Source organism: Balaenoptera acutorostrata, chromosome 16, assembly GCF_949987535.1.
Source record: "Balaenoptera acutorostrata chromosome 16, mBalAcu1.1, whole genome shotgun sequence".
In the NCBI taxonomy this organism is placed as follows: Eukaryota; Metazoa; Chordata; class Mammalia; order Artiodactyla; family Balaenopteridae; genus Balaenoptera; species Balaenoptera acutorostrata.
Genome location: NC_080079.1, coordinates 9,965,708 through 9,983,971, shown reverse-complemented (window position 1 = coordinate 9,983,971; position 18,264 = coordinate 9,965,708). Strand labels below are relative to the sequence as shown.

Sequence of the window (18,264 nt, the reverse complement as noted above, 5' to 3'; positions counted from 1 at the left end):
TTTTAACAAACACATTAAGAAACCACAAATTAGAAAAGGCGAGAATGCCAAAACTAGACAAACTAACACAGTAAAAACTGACAGCAAAAAGAAGAGCAAAAAAAGATGAAAAGAGTAACTTCACAGAAAAAAGCAGTAGTCTGAGAGCATGTGGTCCACAGAAGTACTGTAAGAGCAGAACACTCCTGAGGGAATATGCAAGTCATTATCAAGACAAGTCCTGCTCAGTATTCTGTGTCAGAAGGCAGGGAAGAACACAATACATTTGGACATAAAATTTTAACAATAAAAATGTTTCAATTATTTGGAAAATTTGCTTATGTTGAACATTTCATTCACTGATGTCAGTTATTCTATGTTAACTATTTAGGCCCACTTTTACGTTTTCAAATGGCAACACCATGGTCTAGTGTAAAAAGAACTTAAATTTGGAATCATTGCTCTGCCACTAACCACCCATATTATCTTAGACAAATTAATTCTCTAAGTAAGAGAAGTGAATCTATACCGTCTACACAATCACGAAGGTCCTTCCGTCTCTAATGTTGTATGATGCTATGATTTTATGATCTGAGACAAGTTTTGGAAATTATTAACCAAAAGAAACTTTAAGAAAAAATGTCCCCAGCATTAGTTTAACTCTACCCCTTTGCATCTCCCTCAGAATTAACATTATCATGAGGATAAAACTGTGGCCTCTGCTCTAATTTATTTAAGTAAATGATTTTAAAATCTTGGTAATTTAACTACTATTAGTAACAAATGTCATGCAACACACCTTAAGACAGACTACAATACAGAAGTGCCCTTAGGAGCTGCTCATAAAAAGTGGTTTTTTTGATTGAACTGTACAAATATTGCCTAGGCCCTCTACTTTACTCAAAAAAATAGGCTTAAAAAATATTTTAAAAATTTCAGGGGCTTCCCTGGTGGCGCAGTGGTTGAGAATCTGCCTGCTAATGCAGGGGACACGGGTTCGAGCCCTGGTCTGGGAAGATCCCACATGCCACGGAGCAGCTGGGCCCGTGAGCCACAATTGCTGAGCCTGCGCGTCTGGAGCCTGTGCCCCGCGACGGGAGGGGCCGCGATAGAGAAAGGCCCGCGCACCGCGATGAAGAGCGGTCCCCGCACCGCGATGAAGAGTGGCCCCCGCTTGCCGCAACTGGAGAAAGCCCTCGCACGAACCGAAGACCCAACACAGCCAAAAATAAATAAATAAATAAATAAATAAATAAGAAAATCCTTTTAAAAAAAAAAAAAAATTTCAAAATGCTCACACCTAGCCATCATTCAAATTCTGTTAATTATGACAGATATTTATAAAATAGTATATGCCTATCCTATACATGGTTGTCTGGTTTCTTTGCATAATTGAAGGAAGAGGTCATCATGATACAGTGAATAATTTTCTAAATATAAGTTGTTATTCAATATTTTCATATACACAGAGTAAGGCTATTAAGAAGGAAAAATGAATCTGAAAGCTTCTCTAGGTTAAGTTCCAGAAAATACTTAAATCTTTAACAAGCAAAGAATCACTTGTAATTATCATATTCAATGCCTCAATGCAAACTAATTCTTATAAATGGCAGAAGAAAAGCATTATCCATACTTCATAGGCTGTAAATACACATCCCACACTGGGATAGGACTGAGCCTGGATGAAGGAACAAACCGTTCCAGATCTACAGCACCACCTGGTGGCTGGAGTGAGACAACAGGCCGGTATTCCACCACCTCCTTTCATTGCTCCACGGGGTCAAGAAGGGACCCATGGCAAACTTTTCTTTACCACACTTACTGTCTAATCATTTATGCCTGAATATAAGATAACTTTCCCCAAAATAAATATCCCTCAGAAGTAGAGGTCTCCTGACATGTGAGTCTCTCACAGTAAATTCTCTGAACCAGTTTAGAAAACAGTGCTTTCTGGGAAAGCACAGTAGCCTGAAATGACCTCAATTACTGTAATTTTTAAATGTATACAAGATTGCCTGATGGAATAAGCAAAAAAAAAAATTCAAGTATGTATAGGTAAAAGGGCATAATTTCAGGGACAACAAACAAAAAATGGCCAGGGGAAATAAGGCTGAGTGCTGACAGTGCTGAAGTTGAGCAACGGGCATACGGGGTTCACTGCACTATTACCTCCACCCTATGAACGCTTGAAATTTTCAATTTAAAAGTTTTTTTTATAAAATTAAAGTAAAAATATATAATTCAGATTTATTAATCCTAGTGATATGTCTTTCAAATAATATGCGAACTTCTTTCCAAAAAAGCCTTTTAACCTAAAACTGCTCTAAAAAAGTTTGTTCATCTTTTTCTTTTAAAGAAACCGTTTAAAGATTTCTTTAAAAAACAGTAAATGGTAAGTAACATTGTCAATGTTATGATTATCTACAAACAAATAGAGAATAACTGTCTGGTGTTATTCAACTGAGTACTTGTCGCCTAGGATAACATTTCCACTATCTTCATCCATGGATTCAAAGACTGCTGTGTTTTAAACAATCTGAACAGAAACTAAGATGATGGGCTCTGTAATCTATGCCAGAAAAGTGGCTCTAGTGTTGACAAAGACATCTAACAGGTGATAAACTATTTTCATCTCCCATGATTATGTTTTCTTGTCACTAACTTGTGAATGTGTGACATAGTAGAAGGGAAAATGAAAACACAGAACACGGGTGACCATGAAGCCTGAGAACCTCCGCTGTTTAATTAGATAGAGAACAGCATGCTCACAAAAGGAAATCCTTTGTAGTACAGACCTATAATAGGGACTTAATAAAAGTAGGCAGGTGTCCACTGCAGATAACAAAGCCACAGAACAAACAGTTCAAGAAGGGTTCTTGTCAACACAATGGAAGAAGAATAAAGTCAGAGGAGTCACAGCCCATGGGAGCTGCTGCCCAGGCCCTCACCCTAGCCACAGGGGTGGTCGGCAATGAAGAGGGGGTACGTAACAATGATGCCACCAGAGGGCCCTCCCTGCATGACACTAGATACGTCCAATACACTGCCACACAGTGACTTAAGAGCACATCACTCAAGCCAGGTTTACTTTCTATACCCCCTAACTATGTTTCAGGTAAAAGACTCGACCTCACATAAAAAGGAGAGATAGGAATATATATTTCTCTTAAAATTTAAATCAAATTTCCTTTAATTCTACAACAATGCAACTATGATATGATACGCACACATATACACACAAAATCACATAACATGTTTATCCTGCAATGAGGAGGAAAAGGGGCATGTAAGCCTGCCTCTTTAGTGCAAGCAGACTTCTTATAGACCAGACAGGGTCTAATTTCTCCCTGCTTAAATATTTTATTAAGGCAATAACCTGGATTCAGTCACCAAACTTAACAAGGAAGATTCATATTCTCATTGAGAAAAATGTTATGAGTCATTAAGCATACTCTTAGAAAGATCATTTTTGAGCCTCATAATTTACGTTGTTAATAATATTCCTGGTTATTAGGGATAATAACAGCACGTCATCTTCATCACCCCTTAGAACCCTTTTGCTTACTCCCTTCCACTTCTGTGTTACCATCAGCATCCGTATCTCACCTGTTTCATTAAACTGTATAAAGTAAACTACAAAATTCTTTATACACATTTCAGCCTATGATCATAGAAGTTATCCAAAATAAGACACTTCTTCCTAACATCTTTTCAATACTTTAAAAATTAATCAAGGATACAAAAACAAAAAAACACAGAAGTTTGATACCACGCTCTTTTGGGGGTGCTGTGGAGAAAGGCACTCTCATACTCTGGAGCACAGAAGAGTACAACTGTGGAGGAAATGTGGCAATATCTAGCAAAATTCTATGAGCTTCTGTCCTTTGATGCACTATGTCAGATCAAGCAAAAAAGTACACCTTCACACAAATGCAAAATGACAAAATTATACTACCTATAATGGCAAAAGATTAGAAACAAGCCAATCTTAATAGGAGATTGCTTGAATAAACTACCGTATGTCCACTCAAGAAAAAATATGTGGTTGAAAAAACAAAGAATAAGGGCGATCTCTATGATATCATATGAGAGGAATCCCTAGGATATGTGTTCAGAGAAGAAAGGTGCCAGAGTGTACGCAGAATGTTCTTCTTCGTGAAAGAAAGGAGGAAAAATAAGCTTATTCATATGTATTTGTTTATTTTTGGAAAAACAAACAAAACTCTAGAAGGATAAACCAGACACTAGGGGCTTCCCTGGTGGCGCTGTGGTTAGGAATCCGCCTGCCGGTGCAGGGGACATGGGTTTGAGCCCTGGTCCGGGAAGATCCCACATGCCGTGGAGCAACTAAGCCTGTGCGCCACAACTACTGAGCCTGCGCTCTAGAGCCGGTGAGCCACAATTGCTGAGACAGTGTGCCTAGAGCCCGTGCTATGCAACAAGAGACACCACCGAGATGAGAAGCCCGCACACTGCAACAAAGAGTAGCCCCTGCTCGCCGCAACTAGAGAAAGCCCTCGTGCATCACCGAAGACCCAACGCAGCCAAAAATAAATAAGTAAATTTATTTATTTATTTAAAAAAAAAAAAAAGACACTAATCAAAATGGTTATTACCAGAGGGCAGGGGACAGGGTAGAGGGGATATGCAAAGGGGACTTCTCTAAGTGAATCTCTCTTTCTGTAGTTTTGTCTTTGGAACTATGTAAATGTATCACCTATTAAAAACTAAAATTAAATTAAGACGCCAACTCCAAAATTGAAAATAAACTGAAATAAATGAACGTAAGTCACATCACAGAAAGAAATTATTCCACGTGACTTCTGAACACAGTATTCTGATGGAACATCTGAGTGGGATACATTCTAGGGACAAAAAAGAATCACAAAAGGATCATAAACTTCACTCATCAGTTGTCAGAAGTACTGCTATCAATTTTGTAATGTTGAATCTACTTTATGTATATCATAATATAAAGCAAGTTTGTAAATACGCTGTGGTCAAGAAACAAAAAAAGAAATAAATATAAAATCAGAAAAGTTAAGACAACTTCACAATGTTAAATCTGAATTGGTAATAGCAACATAAACTCATACTACCCAACTCTTCTTGGTCTCTAAATTCAATCTCCATTAAAAAAAAAAACCAAGGCTTCCTGAAAAAACGGCTGGCAGGTTCTAAGATAGGGCTGGGAAATGCACAAAATGAGACTGGGTTATCTTTTCTGTTCCAGAAAGCAAGACTCCCAAGACTAAAAGGTGCCTACCAAAAGGACAGAGGGGATATCTTGAAGGATTTGGCACTGGCCAAATTTGGGACAATTTGAGTGTCAAAAAGAAATGACTGTGATTATAATGTACTGAAGCAAAAACATTCATGAGTTTTGCAGTGATAGTTTTAAAAAAAAAAGGACAGAGGGATACTAATTTGTCACCAAGTCCTTACTCTAAAATCTGTAATTAAGGAGAAAGAATTCAGCATTTACCTCACCTTCTTAGGAGAAACTAGTTCATCCTCAGTTGATTAGGAAAACCTCCCCCTGCCTTTTTTTTTTAACAAAGAATAGCTATTAATAAATGTATAAAAAAGAAAAAGAAAAGCTGACCAAACCATTGTTCCACAACCACTAGTGAAATGACTGATCCAAAGATCATCAGTGGATACTAAAACCAGTAGATGAAAGGCTGTTGACGAAAGGGACATTCATCTGTGCAGAAGTAACTCTCCTACAGATAACTTGCTAAACACAGGGAAAATCTTATCCTTACAATGAAGATATCTAGACATTACCTCCTTAACCTAGTGTTTGAAATAAGCATCAATATTGGGACAACCCATCATTATATAACTTCTTACATAATACGATGTACACAAAATCACCTATGAAGCATATTTGTCAAAACTGTTTAACCTGAATCACGGTTTAGACTTAATTTTCAGTCTACAGGAAATCTGGGCAACAAAGAAGCTAAATTAGACCAGGAGGAAAGATTCGGACAAATATAGAATGTGGGACATTCTTTAAGATAACTGGCCTGGACTTTCAAAAGCCACTGTCATGTACCTAAAGAGCATAACTAGCATCCTGATTTAGGCACAAAAATACCATTCTGCACTGAAAGGAACTAGGACTCACTGGAGAAAGACTGATTCCAAATCCGGAAGAAGAAAAACACATTAGTCTGGAGCATCTTACTGAACCAGATAAAAAGGGAATAAATACTTAAAGACTCCCTTGAGGGGAACCCTACTGGCCAAATATGGGACAATTTAAGCATTAAAAAAAAAAAAAAAAAGATGGCAATGGATTATAATCGAAAAATTTTTAAATCCATGAGCCCACAGTGATATCAGAAGTAAAAATGATTGGGGTCGGGGGGAAGGGGAGGTAAATGAAGATAAAGCTCTTCTTTACAGAAGATATGCAATTTCAGATAGTAAATGTAGAAGAAAATAAAACAATTAGATAAATCACCATTGTGCAGCCCCTCCTACCTTCCCATAACTGATTCAGGCAAGGAACACCAAAGGATGATAAAATGATTGGACGACAGGTGATTGGGACAGAGATTTTTCAAAATCTCTCAAAAATATCAGTATCATCCCACAGCTCACTTTTTAAATAGTTAGTGTGTAATGTGCCTTTACAATGGAAAGATCTAATTACAAAGGTGAAAATGGCACTTAACAATAAAAAGAGCTGATGGCTGCCATCCATCTAAGTGAGCAGACCTAGCATCACAAATAAAGGACAACCTGACATTATGTGCTGCCTGATATGATACAGCAGGACAAAAAAACTGGCATAACCCCTAGAAAAAATTGGCAATATCTAAAAGTTGAACATCTGCATCCCTAATGACAGCAATTCTATCCTAGGTGTATACCCAACAGAAATGTGCCCATATGTTTACCAAAAGACACGTAAAAGGATATACACATGCAGCACTATTCATAGTAGCCCCAAAGCAGGAGCTGCTCACATTCCCATTAACAGCAGAAATGGATAAATTATGGTATATTCGTAACTAGAACAGTATACAGCTATGAGACTGAACAATCCACAACACACAAAAATACAGATGAATTGCACTCAATATAATGTTGAGCAAAAGAAACCACAAGCAAAAGAGTACACACATGTGATTCAACTTAAAGTACAAAACAGGCAAAACTAATCTGCAGTCTTACAAGTCAAGAAAGTACTGGCAGTGACTGGAAAAGGACGAGGGGGACTCCGAGGAGCTGGCAGTAGTCAATTTTGTGACCTGAGAGCCACTTAACAAGGGTGAGTTCAATTTAGGAAAATTCATCCATCTGAACACCTATGTGTGTTTTCCTGTATGAAACTATACTTCAATAAAAGGGTTTTTTTAGAAAGTACATATCACCTACACCTAAGAACATGTAGGCTGAATCTGATCACTAGAAACAAATACGGAATAAAGGACATTCTAAAAACAACTGGCCTACCTACACTCTTTTAAAATATCAGCCATGAGGAAGAAAAAAATTTAAAAAGACTCAGGAAACATAATAGCCATATTATAAACATAGCATAAATATAATACTTCATTCAATGCATGAACCTTGACTGGATCTAGTATTTTTTTTAAAAAAGCTTTCTAGGTATTTTGGGTATAACTGGGAACATCTGAATATGGATTATGATGTTATAAAATTTCTGTTAATTTTTTAGGAATGATAAACATTGTGGTTACATGAGAATATACTTATTTTAGGAGATGCATGCTTAGTCCTTACAGGTGAAGTGTTATAATACCCATAACTTACTTTCAAATGGTTCCAGTAAAGAAAAGATGACACAGCAAATTTCACAGAAGTTATTAACAACCAGTGAACCTTTGTGAACAGTATGTGGGTGTTCACTGTATTCTTTCACCTTTTCTGTTCATAAATTTCAAAAGTTTCAAAATAAGAAGTTGAAAAAATAAGTCAATATCACGAAAAATAGTTGAAAGATAGAAGCTGTTATACAATTTTAAAAATATAAACTAATATACAGCTAAATATAATCTACGAACCTAGACTGGATACTGATTTTTTTTTAATGGGAAATTTTTTTAAATGGGACAGATATTAGATGATATTTACGAATCATTAGTTTTCTTACATGTGATAATGACACTGCATTTTGAAGAAGCACATCTTATTTTTTCAGAGATGTATGCTAAAGACTTTAGGAGTAAAATGTCATGATGCATAATCTAAGTTGAAATGATTCAACACACAAAAAAAGATAAAGCAAACACAGAAAACTAACCACTGTTGAATCTAGGTGATGGGTACCAGGTGGTCAGTACACTATTCTCTCAATTTTCCTTCATGTTTGAAAGTCCTTAATAAAATCTGGAAAACAATTTGGTCAATGCCTCAGAACTGTGATGAGACTACTGGAGCTGTGGTTACAGCCTGTTCTTCAAAGAGTTTAGAAGAGTTGAGATCAGCCGGCACTTAATAAACATTATTAGGTAACGCTGTTTTCTAAGATGTAACATCAATAAAACTTCAGCTAAAAATCCCATGTTTATATCATATGGAATTACTGACATTTTGAAAAACAAAGAATATTAAATGCTGGCTTTATACTGTATTATACAAAAGATAGGTGACAAATTACTCCTGTTTTATTTTATCTAGATAGTATTATTTTCTGAAAATCTGGTATCTACCTGAATGATTGAAAACAGTAATAGAAACAAACATATAGAATAATTTACTAAGTCCTATACCATCTCACCATCTGCAATTATGTGCTGTTTTTCTAAAGATGTTACTAAAAAGAACTGACTTGCTATTCTGCATATCAAAGCAATCTATATTTATTTATATTCTCATCAAATCTCTCAAAGAATAACCTACTTTTGGGGGTGTTTAAACGATTTTATTTTACGGTCACCGACAGAGTAAAAATGGATTTTATGCATTGATATGGTTACTTAAAGTTCCCAAGTTAGTATGTTGACTGCTTTTTACTTCAAATGGTTTACAACAACAAAAGCAAAAATGGATTTTCTTGAACATAATTAAATTAGTTTGCCCCATTATACTGACAAAACCACAACACAGTGAGCTGCTGCATGGAGCCCGTAAAGCAGGTCGGGACATCATTTGAACTTTTCAAAGGAGAACTTTTTTGGCTTCTCTTTCTGCCTCTGAGCACAGGAACACTGGCTGGTTCCTCAGGTAGAAACTGTAGCCAGGTACAAGGGAAAACTACTATTTGTACTCCATGACAAGAATTAAGTCCCTTCAGTATAAAACGCCTCACTTCAAGCCTGAGAAGCAAAGCAGCATGTCCAAATCAGTTCGTCTAGGCAGCCAGCCCCATAGACAGAGTACTTACTCTCTACCTGTGAGCAAGAGTCTGCCAAGTGAAGAAAGAATTTTTAGGATGAAAACATGGCAGGTGAAGGACTCATCTACAGCAGTGACCATCTCCCTACCCAGAACTATCATTAGGGCAGCTCACAGGTCTTAAAATTCCCTGTTAATGAGTCCAAAACTTAATCATCTACCTAGAGAAGACCAGAACTAGGACCTAGCTCCTGACCAGTGCCCTGCTCATAAAGCAGAGGTGTCACCCAAAGAGAAATGAGCCACCGTCCCTGCCCGCAGCTCCAGAGCAGTGGCGCAAAGGGGCTCAAGAGGGCAGGCCGCGGAACAGAGAGCTGCTCGGCAAGCTGGACTACGTCTGGAACAGAGGGAGGTTCAAGCCGAGGGGAAATCTTGAAAACAATGGAGATTTTGGTGGAAGCATTTAAGAGGAGGCTAGTAGTTCCATGAGGGCAGCAAGCTAAACCGTAGGCCAGCTGGTTTACCAGAGAGAAACAGGAAAAGAGACAGTGAAGAAGAGCCCTCCTGGGGTCAGAACAAACCTCAAAGATTGGCCTCAAAAACTGCTGCTGCAAAGGGGACTAAATTTAATAAATCAAACTATGGAGCAATTTATGCCCTGGGGCACTGCGGAAAACAATACAGCAAACAGTCAGCAATTAGTGGAGCCTAAGAGCTGGATGTGAAACCAACAGAGATAAAACACCTTGACAGAGGCATCAGGGAAAGAGACAAAGAGAACACTAGTAAGACCACTGTCATCCCAGGGTGACGGTGCAACGTCCAAGGCTGAGGCCCCAGGGCGTGACATCAGAGGCTTCTCAAATACACGTGTGTATTCTTTCTTCTCTTCACTGATTTTAAAAGCAATTGTACAAAACAATATGTGTATAATTGTACTGTTGGTACTATAACATATAGAAAAGTAAGATATTTGACAATAGCATTATAAGGAAGGTGGATGGGAACAAAGCTGAACTACAGTAAGAAAATTATATTAGATAGTAACTCAAATCCACAGGAACAAATGAACAGAACCAGAAATGGAAAATCAGGTTAATTTTAACAAATTATAAACAAACACTTGTTCCTATTCCTCTTCTCAGCTTTATAAAAGCTGTAAAATCATATAAGGCAATAATTATAACGTATATTGAGTTTATAATATATATATGTTATAAATAGCACAAAAAGGGGGAGGAGGGACTAGAGCGCAGCAGGAGTAACATTTTTATACCTCAAGGGAATCAAGTTAGTATAGATGTGTAGTCACTCCTGTGAGTCAAGATGTATATGGTTAAGCCCTAGAGCAGCTACCAAGAGAACACCTCAAAAATATATAGTGAAAAAATCATTAAAGGAATTGAAATGTTACCCTAGAAAATACTCATTTAATGCAAAAGGAAGTAGTAAAGAAATAAAAGAACAAAGACATGAAACATAGAAAAAAAACTGAAATGAAGACATAAATCCAACTCTATCAATAACAACATTAAATTTGGATGGATTAAACACTTCAACTAAGTGGGAGAGACTGTTCTCCCTCCGAATTAAAAAAAAAAAAAAAAAAGACCCAAATATATGGTGTCTAAAAAAGACACACTTGAAACTCAAAGACACAAACAGATTGAAGATAAAAGAATGGTATAGAAGTATCATGCAAACAGGAACCAGAAGAAGACGGTAATGGCTATACCAATATCAGACAAAACAGATTGTAAAATAAAAAATCCTACTAGAGATATAGATAATCCACAGAATGAAAAAAATATTTCTAATCACATATGTGATAAGGGACTTGTATCTAGTCCTTTAAAAAATGGGCAAAAAATTATAAATGGGCAAAAATTGTGAATAGATATTTCTTCAAAGAAAATATACAAATTGCCAAAAAACACATGAAAAGATGCTCAACATCATTAGCCATCAGGGAACTGCAAATCAAAACCTCAATGAGGGAACTCTCTGCCGGTCCAGGGGTTAGGCGCGCTCACTGCTGTGGCCCGGGTTCAATCCCTGGTTGGGGAACTAAGATCCCACAAGCCTCGCAGAGCAGACCAAAAAAAATCTCAATGAGATAACCACTTCACACCAACTAGGATGGCTAAAATTAAAAAAAAATAAAAATAAAAGGAATAAACAAGTGTTGCTGAGCATGTGGAGAAAATGGAACCCTTGCATACTTCTGGTGGGAATTTTAAAAGGTGTCACACTTTGAAAAACAGTCTGGCACTTCCTCAAAAGGTAAACATAGAGTTACCCTATGACCTAGCAATTCCACGCCTAGGTATACATCCAAGAGAAATGAAAACATATGTCCACATAAATACCTGTCCACGAATGTCCATAGCAAAACTTTCTATAAAAGCCCCAAAATGAAAACAACCCAAAAGTCCATCAATGGATGAAAAGAGAAACAAAATTTGGTATAGCCATACAATGAAATATTAATTGAGCCATAAAATGGAATGAAGTACTGACACATGCTACAACATGGATGAACCTTGAAAACATTATGCTAAGAGAAAGAAGCCAGTCAACAAGAGACCAGCATTGTACAATTCCATTTATATGAACTGTACAATACTGATTGTAGATTAAGGAAATCCAGAGACAGAAAGTGGAATATGGTTGCCTGGAGCTGGGGTGTCTGGGGAATAAACGAGGGGTGACCACCATGGGAATGGGGCTTCTTCTGGGGATGATGAAAATACTCTGGCGCTAGAGAGGATGGTTGCACAACTCTGTGAATATACTAAAAACCCCTGAATCATATACTTTAAATGGCTGACTTATAATGGTATGTGAATTACACCTCAATGAGGCTATTATAAAGAAAAAAGCACAGTACAGAGTCTTGACTTACAAAATGTTATTTCATGTTATTTCTTAGAAACTACATTCAGTGAGATGACAAATTCGCCCATGTGAAAAACAACATCCTTTCAAATGTCTCTGAAAACTCCATATGAATTCAGTTAGATGTCAGGTAAATAAAATGCTATGAATGAAGTAAAAGAATTTATCAAAGCCAAATATACGCACTTGTATGAAATCGAAGTACTAAACACAGCAAATTTATACTGGTGGGAAAGTTTACGATAGTTTATACAAACTTTCCCACCAGTATGAATTTGCTGTAAGCATGTGATCCTATAAAATGAATCATTAAAGCAAAACTATTTGGCTACAATAAAGAAATCCATTATGTATTTCTATTTAAACACGAGGTCAAATCATGTACCCAGAGTTCAGTACTACTGATGGTAGTGAATGTAAATTTAAGCCTTTTTAAAAAAGCCTCAATCATACCTTATGCCTAAATACGGAACACTGCCCTAGAGCCTGCCCAGATGTTAAGTGGCACTCATCTTTTCAGACTTGGCTCCGATGTCACTTCCTTCAGAAGAACCTCCCTAACCTCCAGTCCCACACTAAGGTGCCTTTCCTTACTAATCCAACACCAGAGGAACTGCTTACCCATCTGTCTCCCCAGTTAAGACTATGAACTTTCACACTGAACTAAGTCTGCAGGAATGGACTCCACAGAGGCCTGAAGCCCAAAGGGGGGTGAGGGGGTTCCTGGGAACACATCAAACATGTCAGGGTGTTTTGGCCCAACTATCCATACCTGGTAAGCAGGCAGGCACAAAGCCAGAATCTCAAGGGTAGTAGGAAAGAATAACACTCAGAAAGGAATTAAGACCTCCTGGGAATATCAAAGGGAACTTCTTGCACCTTTCAGAATCCTTATCTGTAAATGCTACCACCCACAGCTATAGGTCTCAACGGGGAACTTATGGAAGCACTTCTCAAACCGGAATGTGCACATGAATCATCTGGAGACCTAGTTCAAAACGCAGATTATGATTCCGTAGGTCTGAGGGGAGACATGAGAGTCTGCATGCCTGGTGACGCTGAGGCTGTTGGTCTGCAGACCACACTTTACCGAGAGAGGCTCTGCGAGACCCAGAAGTCAGCATTCTCTCAGGGAACACGCAGCATTAACTCCTGCCTTATTAATCATCTCTTTTAAGCTAACACATCCTATGTCATTAAAAAAAAACAAGAAATCAAAACTTCAATCCTTCTGTATCTGTTGGCATCTTTCTTCCAAAACATCACTGTCCAACTGTGGAAAGTATGCAATCTCTTATTCATCTAAATATCTCCAGCTGGGAAATACAGGCCCTCAATAAATGCATGTTAAATGATGCTCTATGTAACCTCAACACATGCAGTTTTTTCCCACATGCTTCTTGTTAAGATATATTTGTTTACTGGTCCGTCTTTCCCGTTTGATCATCGATTCCTAGAAGACAGAGACCCCTCCCTGTGTGCTGTGACACAGTCTGGCACACAAAGAGCACTCAGTGACGTCTGCTGTCTTAGCCCAGGGACTGACGTGTGAGCACGGTACACTCAGGTTCCCGGAGAGAACACTGCGCAAAAACATATCCTTTTTTCTGAGGGGTTTAAAATGATCACACGTATAACTTGTTTTCACAGAAGTTCAGTAACACACAATGCAAGCATCATCAACTCTACTTAACAGATAAGAAAATGGAATAAGAAGGTTATATATCGATATTATGCTTCTTCATAGACAACCTCATCAACATAGGAAAAAAACATTTAGCAAAAGGTACCTCGGTCTTCCCACATTCATCAGGCGGGTCCTGGTGTATGGCCATTTGATACTTGACATATAAAGAAAATGACTGGCTGAAGGACGACTTGAACTCGGGGTCCTCAAAGGAGACAGGTACTAGCCTCACCTTCAGAGCAAGGAAGATACAAGCAAACGCTACTGAAACACCTCTACCTGATGATGTGCTTCTGAAGGTGAGGCTAGAGTAAGATCTCCGCAAATCCACTTCCAAAGCTCAGCGCTGGAATTTTTATAAAACGAATAAACCTTGGGACAGGTTGACTAGCAAGGAGCCTGAAGCACGAACTGTGCACCAATATTCATGAAAAACTTAAAACTCACAAGGGCCGGGACAATTTCTTTTTGTTTTTTTTTTCTCTATCTACCTGTTGTGGTTCTCTGCATACAGCAGAGTCAATATCGCTGCTCATGTTAATTGCCACTACCTGTGTCACCTCTACTTATATTAAGGGCTTTAAACTTTTTCCCCTTCCAGATTTTTCTTGGGTAATTTAATTTGTAAAATTATAAGTATATGAGGACTTCAATTAAAACATTCTACTGTCTTACTTTTCTAGTCCCACTCAGTTGTATATGGGTAGTACATCAACGATGAGCAATTTAGTTGTTATGAACTTTTTCTACACATGACTTTTAAATGGAGATAAAGCATATTAACTGTGTTGTGCAAAGTATGCCTACCATAAATATAGTGGGGTTTTTTAAACTTTTTTCTCATAAATATTTTAACTTAGAGATCACCTTTTCACTAACTCTTAAATAAATGCATCTAAACATAGTGACTTTAAATAGAGATACTTCATTTTACTTTCCATTCTGAAATTATACATGAAAGGCTCTTAAGATGGCATGAGGTAAAATCTGCACTTTCAGAATGTCCAATATTCCATGGTCCTATCTCTTTGCAGATACACTGCAAATTGAATATAAATTAAATGTACCACAAATAAACCAAGAATTCACACAGTGATATCTAATAGAGGGGAAAGTTGCATTTGTACAGAAAAATTACACTTGGCCTGCTGACCTGGCTCACAGTTGGTTTATCAGGTGGGTCCTTGTGAACAACCATCTGGTAGCGTTTATAGACCTGGTAAGACTCCTGAAATGTGGCTTTGAACTGAGAACTTGGTGGAGATGATCTCACCACCCTCACCTTCAGAAGGAGTTAAAAAACAATGTTCATTAATTCATTTATTTATTCTATAGAATATGCATTAAGTTATTCCCACCCAAAAAAGCCCCAAAGTTCCAATACAAATATTAAAGCATGAACATATAACGGTAATATTTTAACATTAAAAATCAACCGGTTAGTAAATAAAGAAAAAAAGTTATTTCTCCAAACTACAGACTCATTAAGAAGGCAGAGGATCCTGTCCAAATTCTAAGACTAAGCTCTTAGACTGACTGAATTATGTAAGACTGCCTCTATTGTACAACAGTAGAATACTTCTGGCACTCAAGACACAGACACAAATAAATACTCTTTAATATTAGCTGTATACAACTCACCTTCAGTAAAACAATCCAAAAGACTGAAAATGTGAATATATTTTTTGCACACTCTTTCATGCATCATTAAATCTAAACTTACAACTTTTTTCTATAAATGTAAAAGACAACCCTCAAAAAGTGTTCCTATTTCATGGCATAGTTTAAAATGAAGACTCTAAGGTCAGATTCCCTTTACTCAAATCTTAAAGTCACCATTTTAGTCAAGTAAATAAATTAACCTCTCTGTGCCTTAGTTTCCTCATATCTAAAATGAAGATGCGTTAAAAGCAGTAATTGTACATAGTAATGGCTAACATTTATTTTAACGTTATTTACTAACCAGTTAAAATATGTTAGCAAAACAGAAGAGTAAAACACGAAATCAAATGTAATACAATAGAAAGGCGTAATTGGAAACTTCTTTTTTCCAATTGGAAACTTCTTGTGCCACGAGAAGTAGTTGCTCTCATGAAAGAGTGACACCCAGGGGATAACAAAAATCTGTCCATCCTGGATATCATTACACTAAAAAAGTAAAAGGTGCCTACTGAAGACCTGTTATATTAGGTGTGCCTGGTGCCCTGAATACATTACTATTTGATCAAAAGATAAAAACCTCTTGATAAACTATTTTAAGTATTCAATAGTGTGTTCCATTCTCCTTACAATTTGGGAAGGAGAAAGTCAATACCAAAACAGAGTAGCCAAGGAATTATAATAGTCAAAGTTGTTAACACTTATATCTGATAATATATGTTGTCCTAAGATTTAAACTGCACCAAAGTAAATGTTTAATATCAGGTTTTCAGTGATAAGTGATGTTCTTAGATTATATTAAGCTGTAAATTCAAAGGCTGACCAGTTATTAATCAAGTAGGAGAATATAATAAAATCATTATGGTTAATGTTTTAGAAAAAAATTTTATAAATATACCAAACTAATACTGAAAAATCTAGACTTAACCTGGAATATAAATCAATTTGGGAAAAATAAGAGGAACACTCTTCAGACTAGGCATACGCACACTCCGCCTAAATTGGTTTGGGGGGAATTAATGAGAGGATTATAGCAGTACATTTAGGACTGTTTAGTTAATTCCTAACTGCTGGCTTGCGTATGTAATACCATTTGCTGCCTTGATCAAGATCAGAATATTAGAATGGATGAAACAGTGATTTGCCTACTGTGATCTATTCTCTTTCATGACCTAAACCAAAACTGCCAAAAATGAAATTTTAAAACAGTATTTTTTATTTTTCACTCTACTAAATTTCAATCAAGAGATACAAAAAGCCAGAGTACCTCAAATAATAACACACTAAAACTATAATTTTCACAACTTTAGTAGCCAATTGTCTACTTTTTTAAATCTTAAAGGAAAAAAAAGAGGTTTTTCTCAAGTAGCAATTAACTTAGTAAATATAAATGCCACTCCATCCCAATTCACTTTAATTTCCCATTATATAAACAGCAAAACATCAACTGTATGATCTCAAGTGAAAAAAAACAAAATAGCTAACAAACAAACAAACAAAAAACACCCTCCAAAGTACCTCAAACTTGTGTGATGCACTCTCTGGTAAAGATTCAAAAATTAAATCTTCAAGTGACTTGGGCTGGTTGGATTTAGCCTTTGGTGGGAACAAAGACGGTGGCTGACCCTGAACCTGGAAACCCTCCAGTTCTCCACCTGGGTTCTGCCGCATGAGTTTTAACCTTTTCCTTTCTTTCCGGATTTCCTTTGCTTTTCGACATGGAGGCTTACTCAAATCTGCCCCTTTGCCTAAAAAAGAATTTCAAAATATTAGACCAATCACATTTGGCTCTAGAAATATTTTTTAAACGTCTCTCAGTACAAAGAGTTCCAACTGTTAGGTTAGCTTTGGGTCGACGTTTCAGAGACTCATGGTGTAGACCCCTAAGTTGATCTTTAAATTCTACCTTCGAAGAAGAACTGCCAGAGAAAGTAAATAGTAACAGAAACTTTTCAGGCAGCTCTTATTGTTGAAACATTTTCTTTAACATATTCATCCACTTCTCTGCCTTTGTAAAAAGAACATAATCAAATACCTTCTGCTTCACGACACTGCTGTCTCCAGCCCATTTCTGAGGGACATTTCTCTGAAACCTAAGCATTTATCACTGGTGACAGAGATAAATGATTAGGAACCAGGTGTAAATGAGGACTGATCCCAGAACATACTCTGACAGGGTATTTTTTTAATGAAAAAATATTCTTGCTTAGTTCAAGATATTTGTGTCCTTCTCTATCTAACTGAGGGGGTCTCACTAGTTTGGCTCCAATTAGAGTTTTGTTTTAATTAAAAGAGCAAATATCAAACTGATAATCCTTTAAAATATAACAATTTTTACTATTATAAACCACAAATTTTAGTGAGTACCCTTTAATCTAGGAAGTTGTTTTCAAGGAATCTATCCCAAGAAAATCATAAGAGATAGAGGCAAGTAATGAACACAAATGAAAACCTCGAAATAATCTAAATGCTCAATTACAGAATTACACAATTTTTAAAATAAGCAACAGAATATCAAACAGCCATTTTAAATGCTGTAGAAATTTTAGGGGATTTGTCATTATTCAATGTTAAAACATGGGCTTCCCTGGTGGCACAGTGGTTAAGAATCCACCTGCCAATGCAGGGGACACGGCTTCCAGCCCTGGCCTGGGAAGGTCCCACATGCCGCAGAGCAACTAAGCCCGTGCGCCACAACTACTGAGCCTGCGCTCTAGAGCCCA

The 18,264-nt window shown here is 37.0% G+C and overlaps 1 protein-coding gene across 10 annotated transcripts in view; it reads right to left on the bottom strand.

Moving 5' to 3' along the window:
* Positions 1-18,264, bottom strand: part of ATE1 (arginyltransferase 1) — a 163,508-nt gene that overhangs the window by 128,528 nt on the left and 16,716 nt on the right. For 7 of the 10 annotated variants that reach the window (XM_057530771.1, XM_057530773.1, XM_057530775.1 and 4 more), the window contains exons 6-8: positions 17,060-17,289; positions 15,036-15,164; positions 13,986-14,114 (exon numbers count right to left, since the gene is read on the bottom strand). In XM_057530771.1, the coding sequence (XP_057386754.1) occupies positions 13,986-14,114; positions 15,036-15,164; positions 17,060-17,289 (488 nt within the window). The remainder of the gene's footprint in view (positions 1-13,985; positions 14,115-15,035; positions 15,165-17,059; positions 17,290-18,264) is intronic. The other 3 variants (XM_007173220.3, XM_007173217.3, XM_007173218.3) reach the window with 2 other exon arrangements.